At 36.9% G+C, this 17,383-nt stretch overlaps 1 protein-coding gene across 1 annotated transcript in view; it reads left to right on the top strand.

Moving 5' to 3' along the window:
- Positions 1 to 17,383, top strand: part of chs1 (chitin synthase 1) — a 55,828-nt gene that overhangs the window by 13,190 nt on the left and 25,255 nt on the right. The window contains exons 3-15 of the mRNA XM_061880247.1: positions 1,508 to 1,643; positions 1,731 to 1,919; positions 2,007 to 2,208; positions 5,849 to 6,009; positions 6,144 to 6,219; positions 7,814 to 7,932; positions 8,055 to 8,232; positions 12,915 to 13,011; positions 13,102 to 13,198; positions 13,275 to 13,396; positions 13,547 to 13,642; positions 15,130 to 15,294; positions 15,366 to 15,513. Of these exons, the coding sequence (XP_061736231.1) occupies positions 1,508 to 1,643; positions 1,731 to 1,919; positions 2,007 to 2,208; positions 5,849 to 6,009; positions 6,144 to 6,219; positions 7,814 to 7,932; positions 8,055 to 8,232; positions 12,915 to 13,011; positions 13,102 to 13,198; positions 13,275 to 13,396; positions 13,547 to 13,642; positions 15,130 to 15,294; positions 15,366 to 15,513 (1,786 nt within the window). The remainder of the gene's footprint in view (positions 1 to 1,507; positions 1,644 to 1,730; positions 1,920 to 2,006; positions 2,209 to 5,848; positions 6,010 to 6,143; positions 6,220 to 7,813; positions 7,933 to 8,054; positions 8,233 to 12,914; positions 13,012 to 13,101; positions 13,199 to 13,274; positions 13,397 to 13,546; positions 13,643 to 15,129; positions 15,295 to 15,365; positions 15,514 to 17,383) is intronic.

Raw genomic sequence — 17,383 nt, 5'->3', positions numbered from 1 at the left:
TTCGGACATGCATACGACACAATTTAATTCAGCACATATTCCCAGTTGTTTCATTACAGCACGTCCGAAAATGAGTAGGAAGAAGCTGAGCTTATTTAATTCTACCCCTTTTCATACCATAGCATTTTTTTCCTATTTCCTTGTTCTCTGTAACAGAATAGTGAACAAATAAATAATAAACAAATAATATACCATAGTAAGTAAACATACATACATAAATAATCTTTGTCTCAATAAAAAAAAAAATCTAATTCTAATTTAAAAAATAAATCAAAAAAGGGATCAAGAGGTTCATTATAATTCTTGTTCTGTGTACTTTGTGAACACTTGTAATTTGAACAGTTTCATAAACTGAATCATATCGGTGCTTTGTTTGATTTCTTTGGTTAATCCATTCCATAATTGAATTCCACATACATATATACTTAAGGTATTAAGTGTTGTACGAGCATACAAATGTTTTAAATTAGATTATCCTCCAAGGTTAAATTTATCCTCTTTAGTTGAGAAGAATTGTCTTGGGTAGCAGGTAATAGTTTGCTTTGTACATAATTTTAGATGTCTCCAAATGCACCAAATTGCTGAATTTCAATATTTGTCATTCAATAAATAAAGGGTTTGTATGTTTACTATATCCAACATCATGTATTATTCTAGTGCAGTGGTTCTCAAATGGGGGTACGCGTACCCCTGGGGGTACTTGAAGGTATGCCAAGGGGTACGTGAGATTTTTTAAAAATATTCTAAAAAATAACAACAATTCAAAAATCCCTTATAAATATATTTATTGAATAATATTTCAACAAAATATGAATGTAAGTTCATAAAATGCAAAAATGCAATATTCAGTGGTGACGGATAGATTTTTTGTGGAAATGTTCCATAAATATTGATATTTTTTTGTGAAGAAATGTTTAGAATTAACTTCATGAATCCAGATGGATCTCTATTACAATCCCCAAAGAGGGCACTTTAAGTTGATGATTACTTCTATGTCTAGAAATGTTTATTTATAATTGAATTACAAGTTTGTTTTTCAACAACTTTTTAGATATTTTTATATCTTTTTTTCCAAATAGTTCAAGAAAGACCACTAGAAATGAGCAATATTTTGCACTGTTATCCAATTTAATAAATCAGAAACTGATGAGATAGTGCTGTATTTTACTTCTTTATCTCTTTTATTTCAACCAAAAATGCTTTGCTCTGATTAAGGTACTTGAATAAAAAAAATACTCACAGGAGAGAGGTACATCACTGAAAAAAGGTTGAGAACCACTGTTATAATGCATCTTTTTTGTAACACCGTTAGTAAATGAAACGCACATTTGTAGTTGTTTCCCCATAACTCAGATATGGTAACACTAGCGAGCAGTAAAGAATGTGACGTGATTTTTGTTCCAGAACATGTTTTGCAATATTCATTATTGATGTGTTTCTTGCTACTTTATGTTGTATAGTTTTTACATCATGAGATTTCCAATACATTTCATCATTTGTGACCCAGGGAAAGATGGGATCCATTTCAGCTCAACCCAATAGGAGCCGAGAAGGAACAAAAAAGAAGATGCTTCCATCTGGCCCAGTACCTAGTGGCTATTATTGTAGGATTATGCGTCCTGACCAGTGCTATCATTGCCAAGGTATGATTCATAATTTACATACAATCATCCGTGGAGCATGTTAGGTTCCTCTTTAAATTAAAAATATATTTTGCTGTGCACTATCAGGGCTCTCTCTTGGTGCTGTCAACGTTGTCCAGTCCGACCTCCATGCGCAGCCCCAAGGAAAAACAGTTCTACATGCTGATGTTGGTGTTCTGTCTCGTTTGGCCAAATTTCCTGGTGTTTATCAAATCACTGTGGAGATGTGCGTTCAAGAACATCTTCGTGCAACCCAACTTCAAGATCATGGCATTTGTACGTGACATGTATTACATGACCCAGGCTTAAGTCTATTTATCCAAAATCTCTTCCTGACAAAATGCCGGTTTCTTTCTTTTGCAGATCTGCGCCATTGAGTGCACCGTGTCGCTTGGTACCGCAGTGCTTGTGCTTGTGGTCATGCCTCAGTTTGACGTCCTGACAAATCTGTTCATCAGCGGCGGTGTATGCGTCACACATGCTTTGCTTCAGATTTGTTTCACGCTGCAGACACACACTTGGAAAATTTTATTTCCAATCTGCTCCATCATTCTAACAAGCGCTGGTAAGTGGAATATCTACTGGTCTGTGTATGTTTGGGTCATTCAATTTTTATTTCATTAGAAAAAAAAAGATTGGTATTTTAGAAACAAAAAGTGAAATTAAAAAACAAACTGTCTTTTTCAGTGTCAGAGACCAATAACTTGATCTAAACAGTGGTTTTATGTTATTTTTATATATATTATATAAATATATAATATAAATACTTTTTTTTATATTACAACACCGGAACTGAAATCTGCTATATAAAGGCAAGACAGTAAATCGGCCTGTAGGGCGGAAAAAATAACTATTACATGTAAATAAAGGGGTTTTTTGGATGTCGTTTCAGTCGTCCCTCGCCAGATAGTTCAGTTTCCCAACATTGTTGTTTATTTTATTTTTGTATTATTTAAGTCTAATCTACAACAATTTTACCCTAAACTGAGCATTTTCAAGCATAAAAATGGCTAAATTAACTGAAAATTATCAGTAATACAGTACTATTGGCCAATACATGAGACCAAACCAATCTGCTCCGTATTGTAGACACTGATTGGCTCAGCCTGAGGCAGAATACCATCCATCCATCCATTTTCTACCGCTTATTCCCTTTCGGGATCACGGGGGGCGCTGGCGCCTATCTCAGCTACAGGCAGAATTATTAGATTTTAAAAAAGTATAAAAGTGACTGAAGGTTGTTAATTCATGTCTTTAAGGGTCTCATAATGTTGAAAATGTATTTAGAAGGTAGGAAATAGTTTGCTTGAACTATGAATATATTTGATTGATAATTATTGATTCCTACTTTGCGGAAATTTATTATTTGCTACTTCACAACAAAAGATTTATGTATTGCTTTTCGACACAACTTCCGACAAAAGGAAATTTCCAAGTAAAATTCAAATAAATCAGAGTTTTTACATTTCCATTCATTAAACTAAAATTCAATGACCAAAAGATACACTGACATATATATATGTACTGTATATCACTTGAGTCAATCATAAAAACATATAGATGTATCACAGACTATTACCATCAACAAAGAAATACAATTCAATGATTACGTTTTGGAAACAATACATATAAAGAGAGGTGTGTGATATATCCCCCAACTCTGTTCAATATTTATTTATTTTCTTAAGGGAGACAAAACTTGATAACACAAGAAAAATATCCAGAATGAAAATTAATATACAAAAAAAAAAAATCATCAAGACCGTCGCTTGATACAAGGAAACATCAATACAGGGAAAAGGAAAAACAGTATACAAATAGACCGCTAATTGTCTTTGTGGCGCATATCAGCTGATGGCGTGACCCCAGGTTGCAGAGACAGCTTGCAGGTCAAAAAATAGAATTTTTTACATCGGCAGCCCGTAGCGGCAGCAAAATAACTCATGCACATGGACAAAAGGCAATAATCCAGCAGTGCCAAGTAGAAATCCATCCATCCATCCATCCATCCATTTTCTACCGCTTATTCCCTTTCGGGGTCGCGGGGGGCGCTGGCGCCTATCTCAGCTCCAATCGGGCGGAAGGCAGGGTACACCCTGGACAAGTCGCCACCTCATCGCAGGGCCAACACAGATAGACAGACAACATTCACACTCATATTCACACACTAGGGCCAATTTAAGTAGAAATCCGTAAACCTAAATAGACTCGATTAACCAATAGAAAACAAGTGCACTGGCAGGAAATAAAGCAGAAGGTGAAGGTGCAGAAAAACAAAGAGTCCAACAGAGAGTACTACTAAAACAAGAGTAGTAATACAAAACAGGAAAATAAAGAACCTAATCCCCATTGTCATGTGGGATCATGACAGGTTACATCACCACTAAAAATCTATCAGGACTGCAAAAGCATGTGCCACTGGCAAACCATGAACTCCGACAATTAGTGAGTAGATGGAACAAAATGATAATGGCTTTATATTTGTTTTTAAATAAACTTACACTGTTCTAGAAACCTATTAGTTGTACAAACCCCGTTTCCATATGAGTTGGAAAATTGTGTTAGATGTAATTATAAAGGGAATACAATGATTTGTAAATCCTTTTCAACAGATATTCAATTGAATATGCTACAAAGACATATTTAATGTTCATACTCATAAACTTTATTATTATTTTGCAAATAATAATTAACTTACAATTTCATGGCTGCAACACGTGCCAAAGTAGTTGGGAAAGGGCATGTTCACCACTGTGTTACATCACCTTTTATTTTGACAACACTCAATAAACGTTTGGGAACTGAGGAAACTAATTGTTGGAGCTTTGAAATTAGAATTCGTTCCCATTCTTGTTTTATGTAGAGCTTCAGTCGTTCAACAGTCCGGGGTCTCCGCTGTCGTATTTTACCCTTCATAATGCGCTACACATTTTCGATGGGAGACAGGTCTGGACTGCAGGCGGGCCAGGAAAGTACCGGCACTCTTTTTTTACGAAGCCACGCTGTTGTAACACGTGCTAAATGTGGCTTGGCATTGTCTTGCTGAAATAAGCAGGGGCGTCCATGAAAAAGACGGCGCTTAGATGGCAGCATATGTTGTTCCAAAACCTGTATGTACCTTTCAGCATTAATGGTGCCTTCACAGATGTGTAAGTTACCCATGCCTTGGGCACAAATACACCCCCATACCATCACAGATCCTGGCTTATGAACTTTGCGTCAATAACAGTCTGGATGGTTCGCTTCCCCTTTGGTCCGGATGACACGATGTCGAATATTTCCAAAAACAATTTGAAATGTGGACTCGTCAGACCACAGAACATTTTTCCACTTTGCATCAGTCCATCTTAGATGATCTTGGACCCAAAAGAAGCCGGCGGCGTTTCTGGATGTTGTTGGTAAATGGCTTTCGCTTTGCATAGTAGAGCTTTAACTTGCACTTACAGATGTAGCGACGAACTGTATTTAGTGACAGTGGTTATCTGAAGTGTTCATGACCCCATGTGGTGATATCCTTTAGAGATTAATATTGTTTTTTTTATACAGTGCCATCTGAGGGATCGAAAGTCACGGCCATTCAATGCCGCTCATGTGGAGTGATTTCTCCAGATTTTTTTAACCTTTTGATGATATTATGGACCGTAGATGTTGAATTCCCTAAATTTCTTATAATTGCACTTTGACAAATGTTTTTCTCAAACTGTTTGACTATTTGCTCACGCAGTTGTGGACAAAGGGGTGTACCTCGCCCCATCCTTTCGTGTGAAAGACTGAGCATATTTTGGGAAGCTGTTTTTATACCCAATCATGGCACCCACCTGTTCCCAATTAGCCTGCACCCCTGTAGGATGTTCCAAATAAGTGTTTGATGAGCATTCCTCACCTTCATCAGTATTTATTTCCTAACGACTTTGTCACGTGTTGCTGGCATCAAATTCTAAAGTTAATGATTATTTGCAAAAAATATATATATATATATTTATGAGTTTGAACATCAAATATGTTGTCTTTGTAGCATATTCAACTGAATATGGGTTGAAAAAGATTTGCAAATCATTGTATTCCGTTTATAATTACATCTAACACAATTTCCCAACTCATATGGAAACGGGGTTTGTACATTCCAAGGCCATAGATATATTGTGCACAGTTTATAAAATATGTTTGAATACTGAACAACAAGATTGTTTTTCACTTTCATTCAGGATACTGCCTGCTTGGAGTTGACTATTACGTCCGGGTATCGTCATTTGTGGATGGACAAAGCTCCGATTGCTTTCTCTTTGTAGCGGTCGGAATTGTCTCCTCAGTCCTCATTTCCTTCTGCTGGTGGGAGAATCCAATGCAAGCGACAACTCACTTCCAGGTAAAATCTGTTTCCAAGTCTATTTACAACTAGCAGTTTATTTGCAATTATTACAGCGATTTGTGGGAATGTTTTGGCCATGTTCATTTGTTTTGTGAAAATATAAACTGAGACTGTTTTGCATCTCTTCACAGGGCAAGTTGGCAGAACTAGACAGTTTCAGGGACTTTGTGTTTGTCATCAGCAGCATTCTGAGGATAATTGTCATAGGTAATTGTCTGTCTGGATCCATAATGTAAAAATACAATTAATTTGAACCCTTGTGCACTCCTACAGTAGGGCCAAAAACCGGTTACTTATGTGATAAGTTTGTTCAGTTTGATGGTTCGCAATCTGAATTTTTGCCAAGAAGCTTTTCATAAGTTAATTGTATTCTTTTTTTTTTTTTATCCTGCCCAGCTACTCAGGCAAATCATATAGTTGATGTAAATGCCCATTTCGGCTGTTCAGATTTACTTTACAAAAGAGAAGTGTAGGAAGTTAATTTTATTCAATTGCAAAGTGTTTTTGATTGATAGTTGTTAGACTAGGATACAAACATTAAGTTCAAACATATTCTCTTAAGAACTATTTCGGTTCCATTGAATGCAGCTGAGATAGGCTCCAGCACCCCCCGCGACCTACATGGGACTAGCGGTAGAAAATGGATGGATGGATGGATGGATGGATGGATGGATGACTCCCATTATAACTGATGTGTTTTAAAAGAGAGTAATCCTGGCATATCACTTGGATTTTTCCCTGAATACCAAATGAATATCATTCTTGCCATTTGAGAGACAAGAAAATGTAGTTTAAGAGTAATTGTGAAAGCACAATTTTAAGAGCTTTGATGAGCATAAATTAGTTAGACTGCCATTAACCCGCTAAAATGCATCGAAAAGGATTTTGGGCAATTATATGTGTATATCACAGCAGATATATATAAAATGCTTCTGTTAACTCAATAAATTTAACCAAGTCCTGCCTGTTTCTCTCTGCACTGCAAAAAATATAGTTTTTGTCTACTTATCTACTGTATAAAATTCAATGTTTTAACGAATAATTGACCTAATCAAGGACAAATATTCCATTCTGCAACTTATTTTTAAAAATATTCTATATTTTGCATTGTCCCTTCATTAAAAAAAACGGTTGCTATATATGACAAAAAGGCCATTAAAATAAGTTGTTGGAGTTGTTCAAATATTGCAAGTGTTGAAAATATAAAAAAAGATATTGAGCAGTCCTGGGTTCAATCCCGGGCTTGGGATCTTTCTGTGTGGAGTTTGCATGTTCTCCCCGTGACTGCGTGGGTTCCCTCTGGGTACTCCGGCTTACTCCCACCTCCAAAGACATGCACCTGGGGATAGGTTGATTGGCAACACTGTATTGGCTCTAGTGTGTGAATGTGAGTGTGAATGTTGTCGGTCTATTTCTGTTGGCCCTGTGATGAGGTTGCGACTTGTCCAGGGTATACGCCGCCTTGCGACCCCCCGCGAGCCCAAAAGTGACAAACAGTAGAAGATGGATGGATGGATACATATATATATATATATATATATATATATATATATATATATCAATTTTGGCATTTTTGTGAGCTTATCTCTTTTGTATCCTAAGAGTAAGTGTGTGTAGTGAGTCCTAAGGGTGCACAAGGGTTAACATGTGTGTCATGCCACACTTTGTGCTTGAGATCAAATATCTGAATGAAGTGAACTGTGAAGTGGCATTTTAGAGGTTACAAAATAGCTGTGTACTGTGGTATACAATGAGGGATTCTGTCATGTTTAAAAATGTATAAATCTGTTTTCATTTGTAGGGGCTGTGTACTTGATCTACTACGTCCTCATTGAAAACTCCATCGTCTGGACGGACTTCAATTTACAGAGTTTTGACTGGGAATTATTGCAAATAGGACTGGTGCTGTTTTTCTTACAGGTAGGCAGACATTGAAAATTGGCAGACATTCATACTTGGTTGTCAAAGTATTGACTGACTATACTCGATTGACGATTCTGCTACGTTTTATTATTGACATGGGTATTGTCTCCTGCTTTAAGGCATTTTGCTCAGCAGCGTGCCACTGGTTTGGGGTGGTGGCCTGTAAGATTCATGCGGTCAGGATGAGTTTTGCCCTGCCCTTGTGTAGCACGGGGCCTTTTGTGCTACTACTGGGACTGATCCTTTTCATTACCCAAGCACAAGAACTGAATGGCGCGCACCAGGGCAGCATCACAGGTGAGTTTTTTATTACAGCGCACAACTTCTTGGGAATTTTGCCCATCATCCACAATCCCGATGTCAGACAAGAACACACGTCTTTCCCTTTTCTGTGCATTCTAAATAATGAAAAACTGCAAGTACGAGGTGGACAACAATGAAGGTAAATTGTGAATTGTGACGTGAATTATATTTATATAGCGCTTTTCTCTAGTGACTCAAAGCGCTTTACATAGTGAAACCCAATATCTAAGTTACATTTAAACCAGTGTGGGTGGCACTGGGAGCAGGTGGGTAAAGTGTCTTGCCCAAGGACACAACGGCAGTGACTAGGATGGCGGAAGCGGGAATCGAACCTGCAACCCTCAAGTTGCTGGCACGGCCACTCTACCAATCGAGCTATACCGCCCCACTAGATTTGGAATATGATTTATTCTGCGTAGAAAGCACACCCATCCAAAAATCTCCAACACAGTTTTATACACATGCTGTAAGTATGTATGTAATGTAATAACAGGCACATTCATGTTTACTTAGACGTAGACTTAGACCTTCTTTTATTGTCATTCAAATTTGAACTTTACAACACAGATAAGAACAAAATTTAGTTGCATTAGCTCGTTGTAGTGCAGGATAAAAGAGCAATAAATTGCAGATATAAATGAACATATTACTGTACAGATAAATATATTGCACTTTTGCATACACATCCACGTTTATGGATGTCTGTTGTATTGTCTTTTTTTTTTCCAGCGAGTTAATCCGTTTTGGGCGGATTATGATGCTTAATATGTATTACTTAGAGTATTTTGCTAATTTTAAGATCACATTTTCTTACCTGGGTACATTGATTTTACAGAGGTCTGTGAAATCAAACGGCCTTTTTCCACGTCAGGAACCTTTACAGGAACAATCGGTGAAAATACCAGGGGTTACTTTATTTTCCCAGGTAGATTATCCGGGTAAATAAACCCCCCACCCCTGTGTGGGCACCAAAAACTACCGGGGTAGATTCAGTTCTAGCAAGGTGGAGCTTTTCAAAGATCTCCAAGAACTTTTTTGGGGCAGGCTGTGCTGTCGACTGCTGATTGGTTAAACACGGATGGGGCATCATAAAAACTTTGTATTCGAACACAAACACCACTCTTACACTATTGTTTATCTCTTATTTCTTGCGTATTTCAATTACAACAACCTTGACGATGGAGAGAAAGCAAAACAAAATAAAATGTTGACTTGTAGAAACTTTTGTGGGGCATCTTTGTGCTGAAGAACGCCGAGTAGTGGAACAATCTCGCAGTGTTTTTACTCAGCCGAATTATTTAAACGGGTATGCAGTTTAATGTTGTTTATAAATTTTTGCAAACTTTATTTCGATACGCCAATCTACGAGAGGTGGATGGGCTCTTTTAAACGTATTTACAGAGGAATAAGCCGGACTTTGAAGCAGTGAGGCAAGCTGCTCACTGGGACTCCGACTTTGTTGTTTTGGGCTAAATATGAAATAAAGGAAGAGTGGAACGAAGACAAATCACATCAAATATTAACTTTTTACTTTGTTGCATGCTGTAAAAGTAATCGGTGACACGCCATTTGTGTAGTTATTTGTTACAAACCGAAGAAACCAAATGCTAATGCTAACAGGTTAACACTAAAATCGGATGCGCGTATGTTGTCACCATGAGATAAACAATAAAAAGTATTCTTTGTTCATTGTTTTTTTTTTACAGCTGAAATGGAACATAGGAAATCGTATGACCCTCATGAATTTATAACTTACTGAGGGGACAACTTTTTGATTGTTGGACACTTTGGGCAAAAGCCTGAATTTCTACGTAAAATTTGGTTCACTTTCTTTTTAAATCATATCAATTTGTATGTTATTGTCTTGTATTTCCTGCAATAAGGTGGCGACTTGTCCAGGGTGTACGCCGCCTTCCACCCGATTGTAGCTGAGATAGGCACCAGCGCCCCCCACGGCCCCAAAAGGGAATAACTGGTAGAAAATAGATGACTGGATGGATGGATGTCTTGTATTTCATTCACTTAAACTTTAGTAAAAGAAATATGACTTAATATTGTCTGTTTATTTACATGGTAGCGGAGGGGGTGAGGGGGGGGGGGGTGTTGAATATTGAAGCTTCCCGGAAGAGCTAGTGCTGCAAGGGGTTCTATGTATTTGTTCTGTTGTGTTTATGTTGTGCTACGGTGCAGATCTTTTCCCGAAATGTGTTTGTCATTCTTGTTTGGCGTGGGTTCACAGTGTGGCGCATATTTGTAACAGTGTTAAAGTTGTTGACACGGCCACCCTCAGTGTGACCTGTTTGGCTGTTGACCAAGTATGCTTTGCATTCACTTGAGTGTGCGAAAAGCCGGAGATATTATGTGATTACTCTCTGAAGGCACTGCCTTTACGTCCGTGTACACAGCAGCGTTTTAACAAGTTATAAATGTTGTCTTTTGAAACCGATACCAATAATTCTGAAACCGATACCGATAATTTCTGATTTTACATTTTAAAGCATTTCTCGGCCGATAATATCAGCAGTCTGATATTATTGGACATCTCTAGTCATAATGCCAGAAAAGTATTTGCTTGTACAATGACAATGCAGGGGCGTCACTAGACCTAATACTGTACTGGGGCACACCTGGGGCACAAATAATTCATGTGAGCGTGCAAAGCGCGCAAGCAAAAACATTTTTAGCACTTATTTATCATAAAAAAATACATAAATAGTGCTTTAAACTATGAAATCGTATCAGATTATGTTGTATGGATCTTTGATTAACCACCTGAAATTAACTAATGCATTCGACCTACTTGTGCACTTTTTTAGTCCAGACTTCTAAACTGCTACTGGTAAAAGCAAAAAGGAAGAGCAATGAATATTTTTGAAATATATATTGCAGTAATCATCTGCAAATTTAACATCTACAAAAGTAAAACAAAAAATAAAGCACCCCTACATCTCTGGGTTCTTTTATATTATTTAATTTCCATTTATGGCAATGTGGCTAATCCTATTTCAGATACACAAAACTATAAAATATACACAAAACAATAAAGCCACAGTAGTAGAATAAATGAACAACTGTTGTGTGTCTGTTCAGGGAATCATTTTCTGAGAAGTAAACTGTAACGTCTCGTTTTCATTTTTGCAAAGTGGTCAATCACTCTGGACAGACATGGAAATATTACAGTAACTGTTATACAGTTGACCTGTGGTTCCCAACTGCTGGGTCGTGACATAAAAGTGGATTGTGTGTCATTTTCAGTGAGTCGCAGTCAAATGTGTGCATGAAAAAAAAAAAGTTTAGGGAGAAAAAAATCAAATTGTGGCAACAAACCAGATTATTTTAGCCTTTTTTCTAGTGACTATTAGTGAGTATTTTAGCAAAAGGCAAACCGACTAACAAGTTGGAGGAGGACTCAGGACAGACATGGAAATATATTTAAAAAAAATCTAAATGGGGCAACAAAACCCGATATTTTCAGCCATCTTTCTGAAAACAAATACAGAAATGTTACTATTTTTTCTGGAAACAAAACCAGATGCTTTAGCCGTAGCCATTTTTCTGCTGACAAAACAAGATTATTTTAGTCAAAGTCACACCGATTAACAAGACAAGTCTACTGTGCTATTTTTCTGTGAAATAAACTTGAACGATTTAAAAATTTGGCTCACGACTTGATGATATGGAAAAATGTTTTTCTTCCTGAAGATAAACCATTTGAGAAGCACTCAACTCACACATGCTTACTCCAAATCATCATTGATGCAGAACCAGCAGACAATAACCAACATTATGTTTCATGTTCATTGGAAATTCCCCCGACAGCTCGTACAGCAAATGAATATGTTTGTCTTGATACAAGGAATAACGTTAGCTAACTTAGCATCAACTTAAGACAATGATGTTGCCTAGCTAGCTAGGACTTCACTTACATCTCTCATTCCTCGCTTCTTCTCTGCTGCGGGCGAATAACTTTCTTAAATCCATCTAGGAGTTACAGTTTGAGTCAAATCAAAATATTGTAATTAACAAATTGTTGTTGGCTAACGTAACCTACCTCACGCAGTGATTCGAACCCCCCCACCCCGCCTCTCTCTCTCTCTCTCTCTCTCTCTCTCTCTCTCTTTCAGCCAAAGTCTCGATCCACACGTGAATAAATCACCACATTAAGTAGCCATGTGCTCACTGTTTCGTGGAGTGAATACAGTAGCAATCAATTACCATACTAAGTAGTATGTGCGCTGTTGTCTATGTTATGTAGACTTAAAACTCTGAAGCGTTTTTTTTTATTGGTGAAATTTTTACTGGGGCACTGCAGATCAACAGTGGGGCACGTGCCCCAGTGAAATATGTCTGGCGACGCCCCTGTGACAATGTTGCTGTACCTTGGTTGTAAAGTAAGTGTTTTTGGAAGTTTTGGGGTGCTTTTAGAGGTATTTATAGGGGGAATAGATCGCTCCCCATTAACCACATTTTTAGCCGCCTTGTACAAGCGTACAAGCAGAGTTTTGCCATGTAGAACGCATGTAAAAGAGAAACACCTTTGTTCTTCTTTCACACCGTGCATAAGGATGACATTTAAAACAAAAGTGCAGTTCTCCTTTAAGTTCACAGGTTCAGTTCGATTAAAATCCACTCATGTAATTGCGCCCACAACTTGAACAATATTTTTTTCATTTCAGAGTTTTGTGAAAGCTTGGTCTTCTTGAGCCACAAGAACACAACTCCTGTGGTGTTACTAGAAATCACCAGGAGCATTTGCCGGACGTCACTTAACAGGTATCAAGACGTTAACTACTGTCTGTATTATCATCAAGTAGGCATCTCAAGTAGTAAATATTGTACGGTGAATATCAATTTGATTGACAGCTACTACTTACAATGGCCTTTTTCAATGCTGGCACTCGAGGGAGTATGCATGTGGTCGGGTTTTGTCGCCTGCACATACTACGTATGGAAGATCAAGGTAGATACAGCGACACACACATTGCGATTGATATGTAAATCGAAATAAATGATACATGGTGTTTACTTCCACATAGGTCCAGCGAATAGAAAGGACCTCTCAGCTATTTGTTCGGCGTTTGTACGAATCTGCTTTCATTGACTTGTCTTTGTTACTCAACACCAAGATGAAGGTAGCTAAGACCCAAAACCAAGAAAGGTAAGATAGGTTTCATAACAATGTTTTTTTTTTTCTTTGTTGGCTGGACGGGAGAAAGACAGCCAAGAGAGACTAATACTGATAACAAGGAAAAGCCTTGTCAATCAGTTGCAAATGATAACCTAACAGTTATTTCCCTCAATGCTTCAGCCAAGAAAACATCCAGAAATGTGTCATCTACCTATGTGCCACCATGTGGCATGAAACCTACGACGAAATGCTAAAGATTCTCACCTCCATGTTCAGGTTTGCATAACAACAACACACATGAAACCACTAACAACATCAAATTATGATTTTCAGTCAGCCGAAGAGGGACTGTATGTAATGCCGTTAGTTTGTCCCTCCAGGAATTTGCAATGTCGCAATCCCGCAAATTCAGCGGGTCCCCTCGACTTAACTTTTTCCAATGCCTGCAACTTCTCCGCACATTTTTGCCAATCAAAGTCATTTTTGCTCAAACGCATGCGTCAGCTCTCTAATCAAAATGTATGTTTATCTTTTGTGTGGATGAGGCAAGAACAGAAAAAGTGCAACAGTATATCAACTGTATATTTTAATTGTATATTGTTGTCCTGCATAGCTCAGACTTACTTCCTGTTACTGTATAAAGCGCTAAGCCTTTTGGTTAAAGCCGTACATAAACATTAGCAGCCCACCGAGGTCCTCACTTCCTAATTTGATGTAACCTTTATTTATCCAATGTAAGACACTTAGTAATACATTTTCCTTGGAAATGCTGACCTTGCAAAGAGGCAGCATTTACATGTTAGAGATGTTTAAGTGTGATGATATTCTTTCATCGTCTCTCATTTACCAACAAAAATGGTCGCCGTAGAAACATCTCAACAGTTCATAAATATTCTTAAAGTTGGGTGTAAATGTGAAATATAACATGAATTGATCAATAAATATAAATGTGCGTAAAACATACTCGGAGAATCTCTGCAACTTGTGGATGACAGGGCAGACAGTGACTGACAACAAAGCATTTGCTGGTGGTTATTTTGTATAATTATTAATAAATATAACGATTGTTAGTTAAGATTAATGAAAACACTACAGTCATTTTTGTGTACTGTCTTCTAGCGTCTACTTTTAAGTCGGTCTGGTATAAAACTAGTAAAACATCGATACCGTATTTGTTTAATTATTTTTCTTTGAAATCCTGTGCTTTTTGAGGTTAAGAGCACACGTAACACTGAAATCATTTGATAACATATTCATAAAATACAAAGCTGATTCAATGTTAAGGAAAAAAATAATAATCTGAAAAAGCAACTACAAATTCATCCATTTTAGGCCACAAGAGTCATTAAAAAAAGCCTGCAAAATCCTGGTAGGACTTTATGGCTACTGTGTATTGCTATGACTAAATTGGAATGCAAAACATAAGAATTGAGAATAATCTTTTTGGATTTATTGGTGGCACACAGCCTATGCAACAATTATCTTCCATGATTGTTTACTCTCCAAGAAAATGCTGTGCCTTTAAAAAGCCATATGATATCTTCTGAGATGACTATAGAGATGTCTGAATCTATTTAGTGTTCATGGTCACCAGATAAGACAGGGATATTACAGAATTTATATTAAAAGGTGTAACTTTTGTGGGTTCTTCCGAGGATGTTGTAGTCGTAATGATTTGTGCAGTCCTTTGAGACATTTGTGATTTAGGGCTATATAAATAAACATTGATTGATTGAACTGTTTTTTTTTGTTTGCTTTTTTAGGCTTGACCGTTATCGAGGTGACCCCAATGAAAACCATAAGGACTGTTTTGATTTTGAGTGCCACATTTATGTGGATGACGCCTTTATGACTGAAAAAGGCACAGAAAAAAAGCTGGTTAACTCATACGTTAATGACTTGACTCAAGTTGTCATCGAGGTTTACAGGTAAGTTCTCGCCTTTAATTTAAAAATTGCATAAAACTTTCGCCATCTAAGCCTTCCGTCCAAATATTTAGGGTTTTTACCAACAAAGAGCCGGACGATGTGTCGATTGTGGAAACTCCATATGGTGGCAGAATCATGATTGTTATGCCGGAAGGCAACATGCTCTACGTTCATCTTAAAGACAAAGCTCGTATCAGGAACAAGAAAAGATGGTCGCAGGTATGAGCTGCCAACCTGACCCAAATAAATATGAGTTTGCTCTTTTCTGACTTATAAATGTTCTTACAATGTTGGATACTTGCGTTAAACAATGTCAAAGCGTCAAATCATAAGGTTCAAGCATTTAGGTGTAAGCTTCCACATAGTTTTGGATGCCTCTGAATGCTGTTTTGCAGTTTGTTTGTGATGTCACAGATTGACCGACGTATCTATGTGGGAATTGGTAGTACATGCTCTTGGTCAGCCTCCTCTAATTCTGCTGTACTGACACTGCTAACTGCAGCCTCCCGAGTCAATCCGTGTCCTCTCATGCCCTCCCATCGGCTCTGATTAATATAAAATAAATACCCCAATGTTTATTTGTCCACGACATTTTACGCCAGACTGTTTTGTCAACATGGACCAATACGAAGTTGAATTAGTCGCTGAACCCTGATTAAAAAGTTGGCACCATTGTGACCTTACTAATTGTTCTTTGGGGGAGAAACAAGGGAGAAGGAAGGATAAAGTATTTTTCTCTAAACGTGTCTTGAGCACAATAACACTGACATGCAACATGTAGTGACACAATCGCTGTTAAATGTTGATTTATATATATTTTTTTGAGGCCTTATGCATTCACAAAATATTAACATGTACTGTTAATAAAAAGTTTTTCCGACCGTGTCAGGAAAAAACTAACAGTGGTGTTCGTTTAAGATTAATTCTGATACTTTTGGAGAGGGTGGGACGTTTTTTTTGTTAAACATTTCTTTTTTTCAATATTTTGTTTAAAAAACAATGTTTTGGGGATGTAAATTTACTACATTTGTTTTCATATCTTTATTTGTTTGCACTGGTTTGTTCCAAACAAAAAAAGATTTACAACCCCCAAAAATATCCATCCACCCAAAATATTATTTGTAAATTAAAAAAAAAAAAAAAGATGTATTTCAAAGAAATGAAAAATGTGTTCGTCTGGAAATAAATAAATTGAAAAAAAAAAAATATATATATATATATATGTATACACATATACATATATATATATATATATATGTTTTGGTGTACATTTTGCTCACATTTAGCTCAACAGTTGCATTTATAACCCACTGTGTGAGTCTGTCTGCAAAAGACTCATGTGTCTTAGAGAGACGTGTGTCTTTTTATGCAACCAAAACAAAAAAAAACAACCAAGATTTGCAATCAAAAAAAGATTTAGCAAAAAAACTTATATTTGTAAACAAAAATAATGGCTTTAAGCAAATAACTATTATATATATATATATATATATATATATATATATATATATATATATATACATATATATATATATATATAAATTTTTGCAAAATGTACACCAAAACATAGCTAATTTACAAAACCTGTTTCCATATGAGTTGAGAAATTGCGTTATATGTAAATATAAATGGAATACAATGATTTGCAAATCCTTTTCAAACCATATTCAATTGAATGCACGACAAAGACAAGATATTTGATGTTCAAACTCATAAACAATATATATTTTTTGCAAATAATAATTAACTTACAATTTCATGGCTGCAACACTTGCCAAAGTAGTTGGGAAAGGGCATGTTCACCACTGTTACATCACCTTTTATTTTAACAACACTCAATAAACGTTTGGGAACTGAGGAAACTAATTGTTGAAGCTTTGAAATTGGAATTCTTTCCCATTCTTGTTTTATGTAGAGCTTCAGTCCTTCAACAGTCCGGGGTCTCCGCTGTCGTATTTTACGCTTCATAATGCGCCACACAATTTTAACGGGAGACAGGTCTGGTCTGCAGGCGGGCCAGGAAAGTACCGGCACTCTTTTTTTACGAAGTCACGCTGTTGTAACACGTGCTGAATGTAGCTTGGCATTG

The sequence above is a fragment of the Nerophis ophidion genome, linkage group LG02 (assembly GCF_033978795.1).
Source record: "Nerophis ophidion isolate RoL-2023_Sa linkage group LG02, RoL_Noph_v1.0, whole genome shotgun sequence".
NCBI lineage: Eukaryota > Metazoa > Chordata > Actinopteri > Syngnathiformes > Syngnathidae > Nerophis > Nerophis ophidion.
Note: the sequence above shows the minus strand (reverse complement) of the source record. Positions and strands in the feature narration are given on the sequence as shown.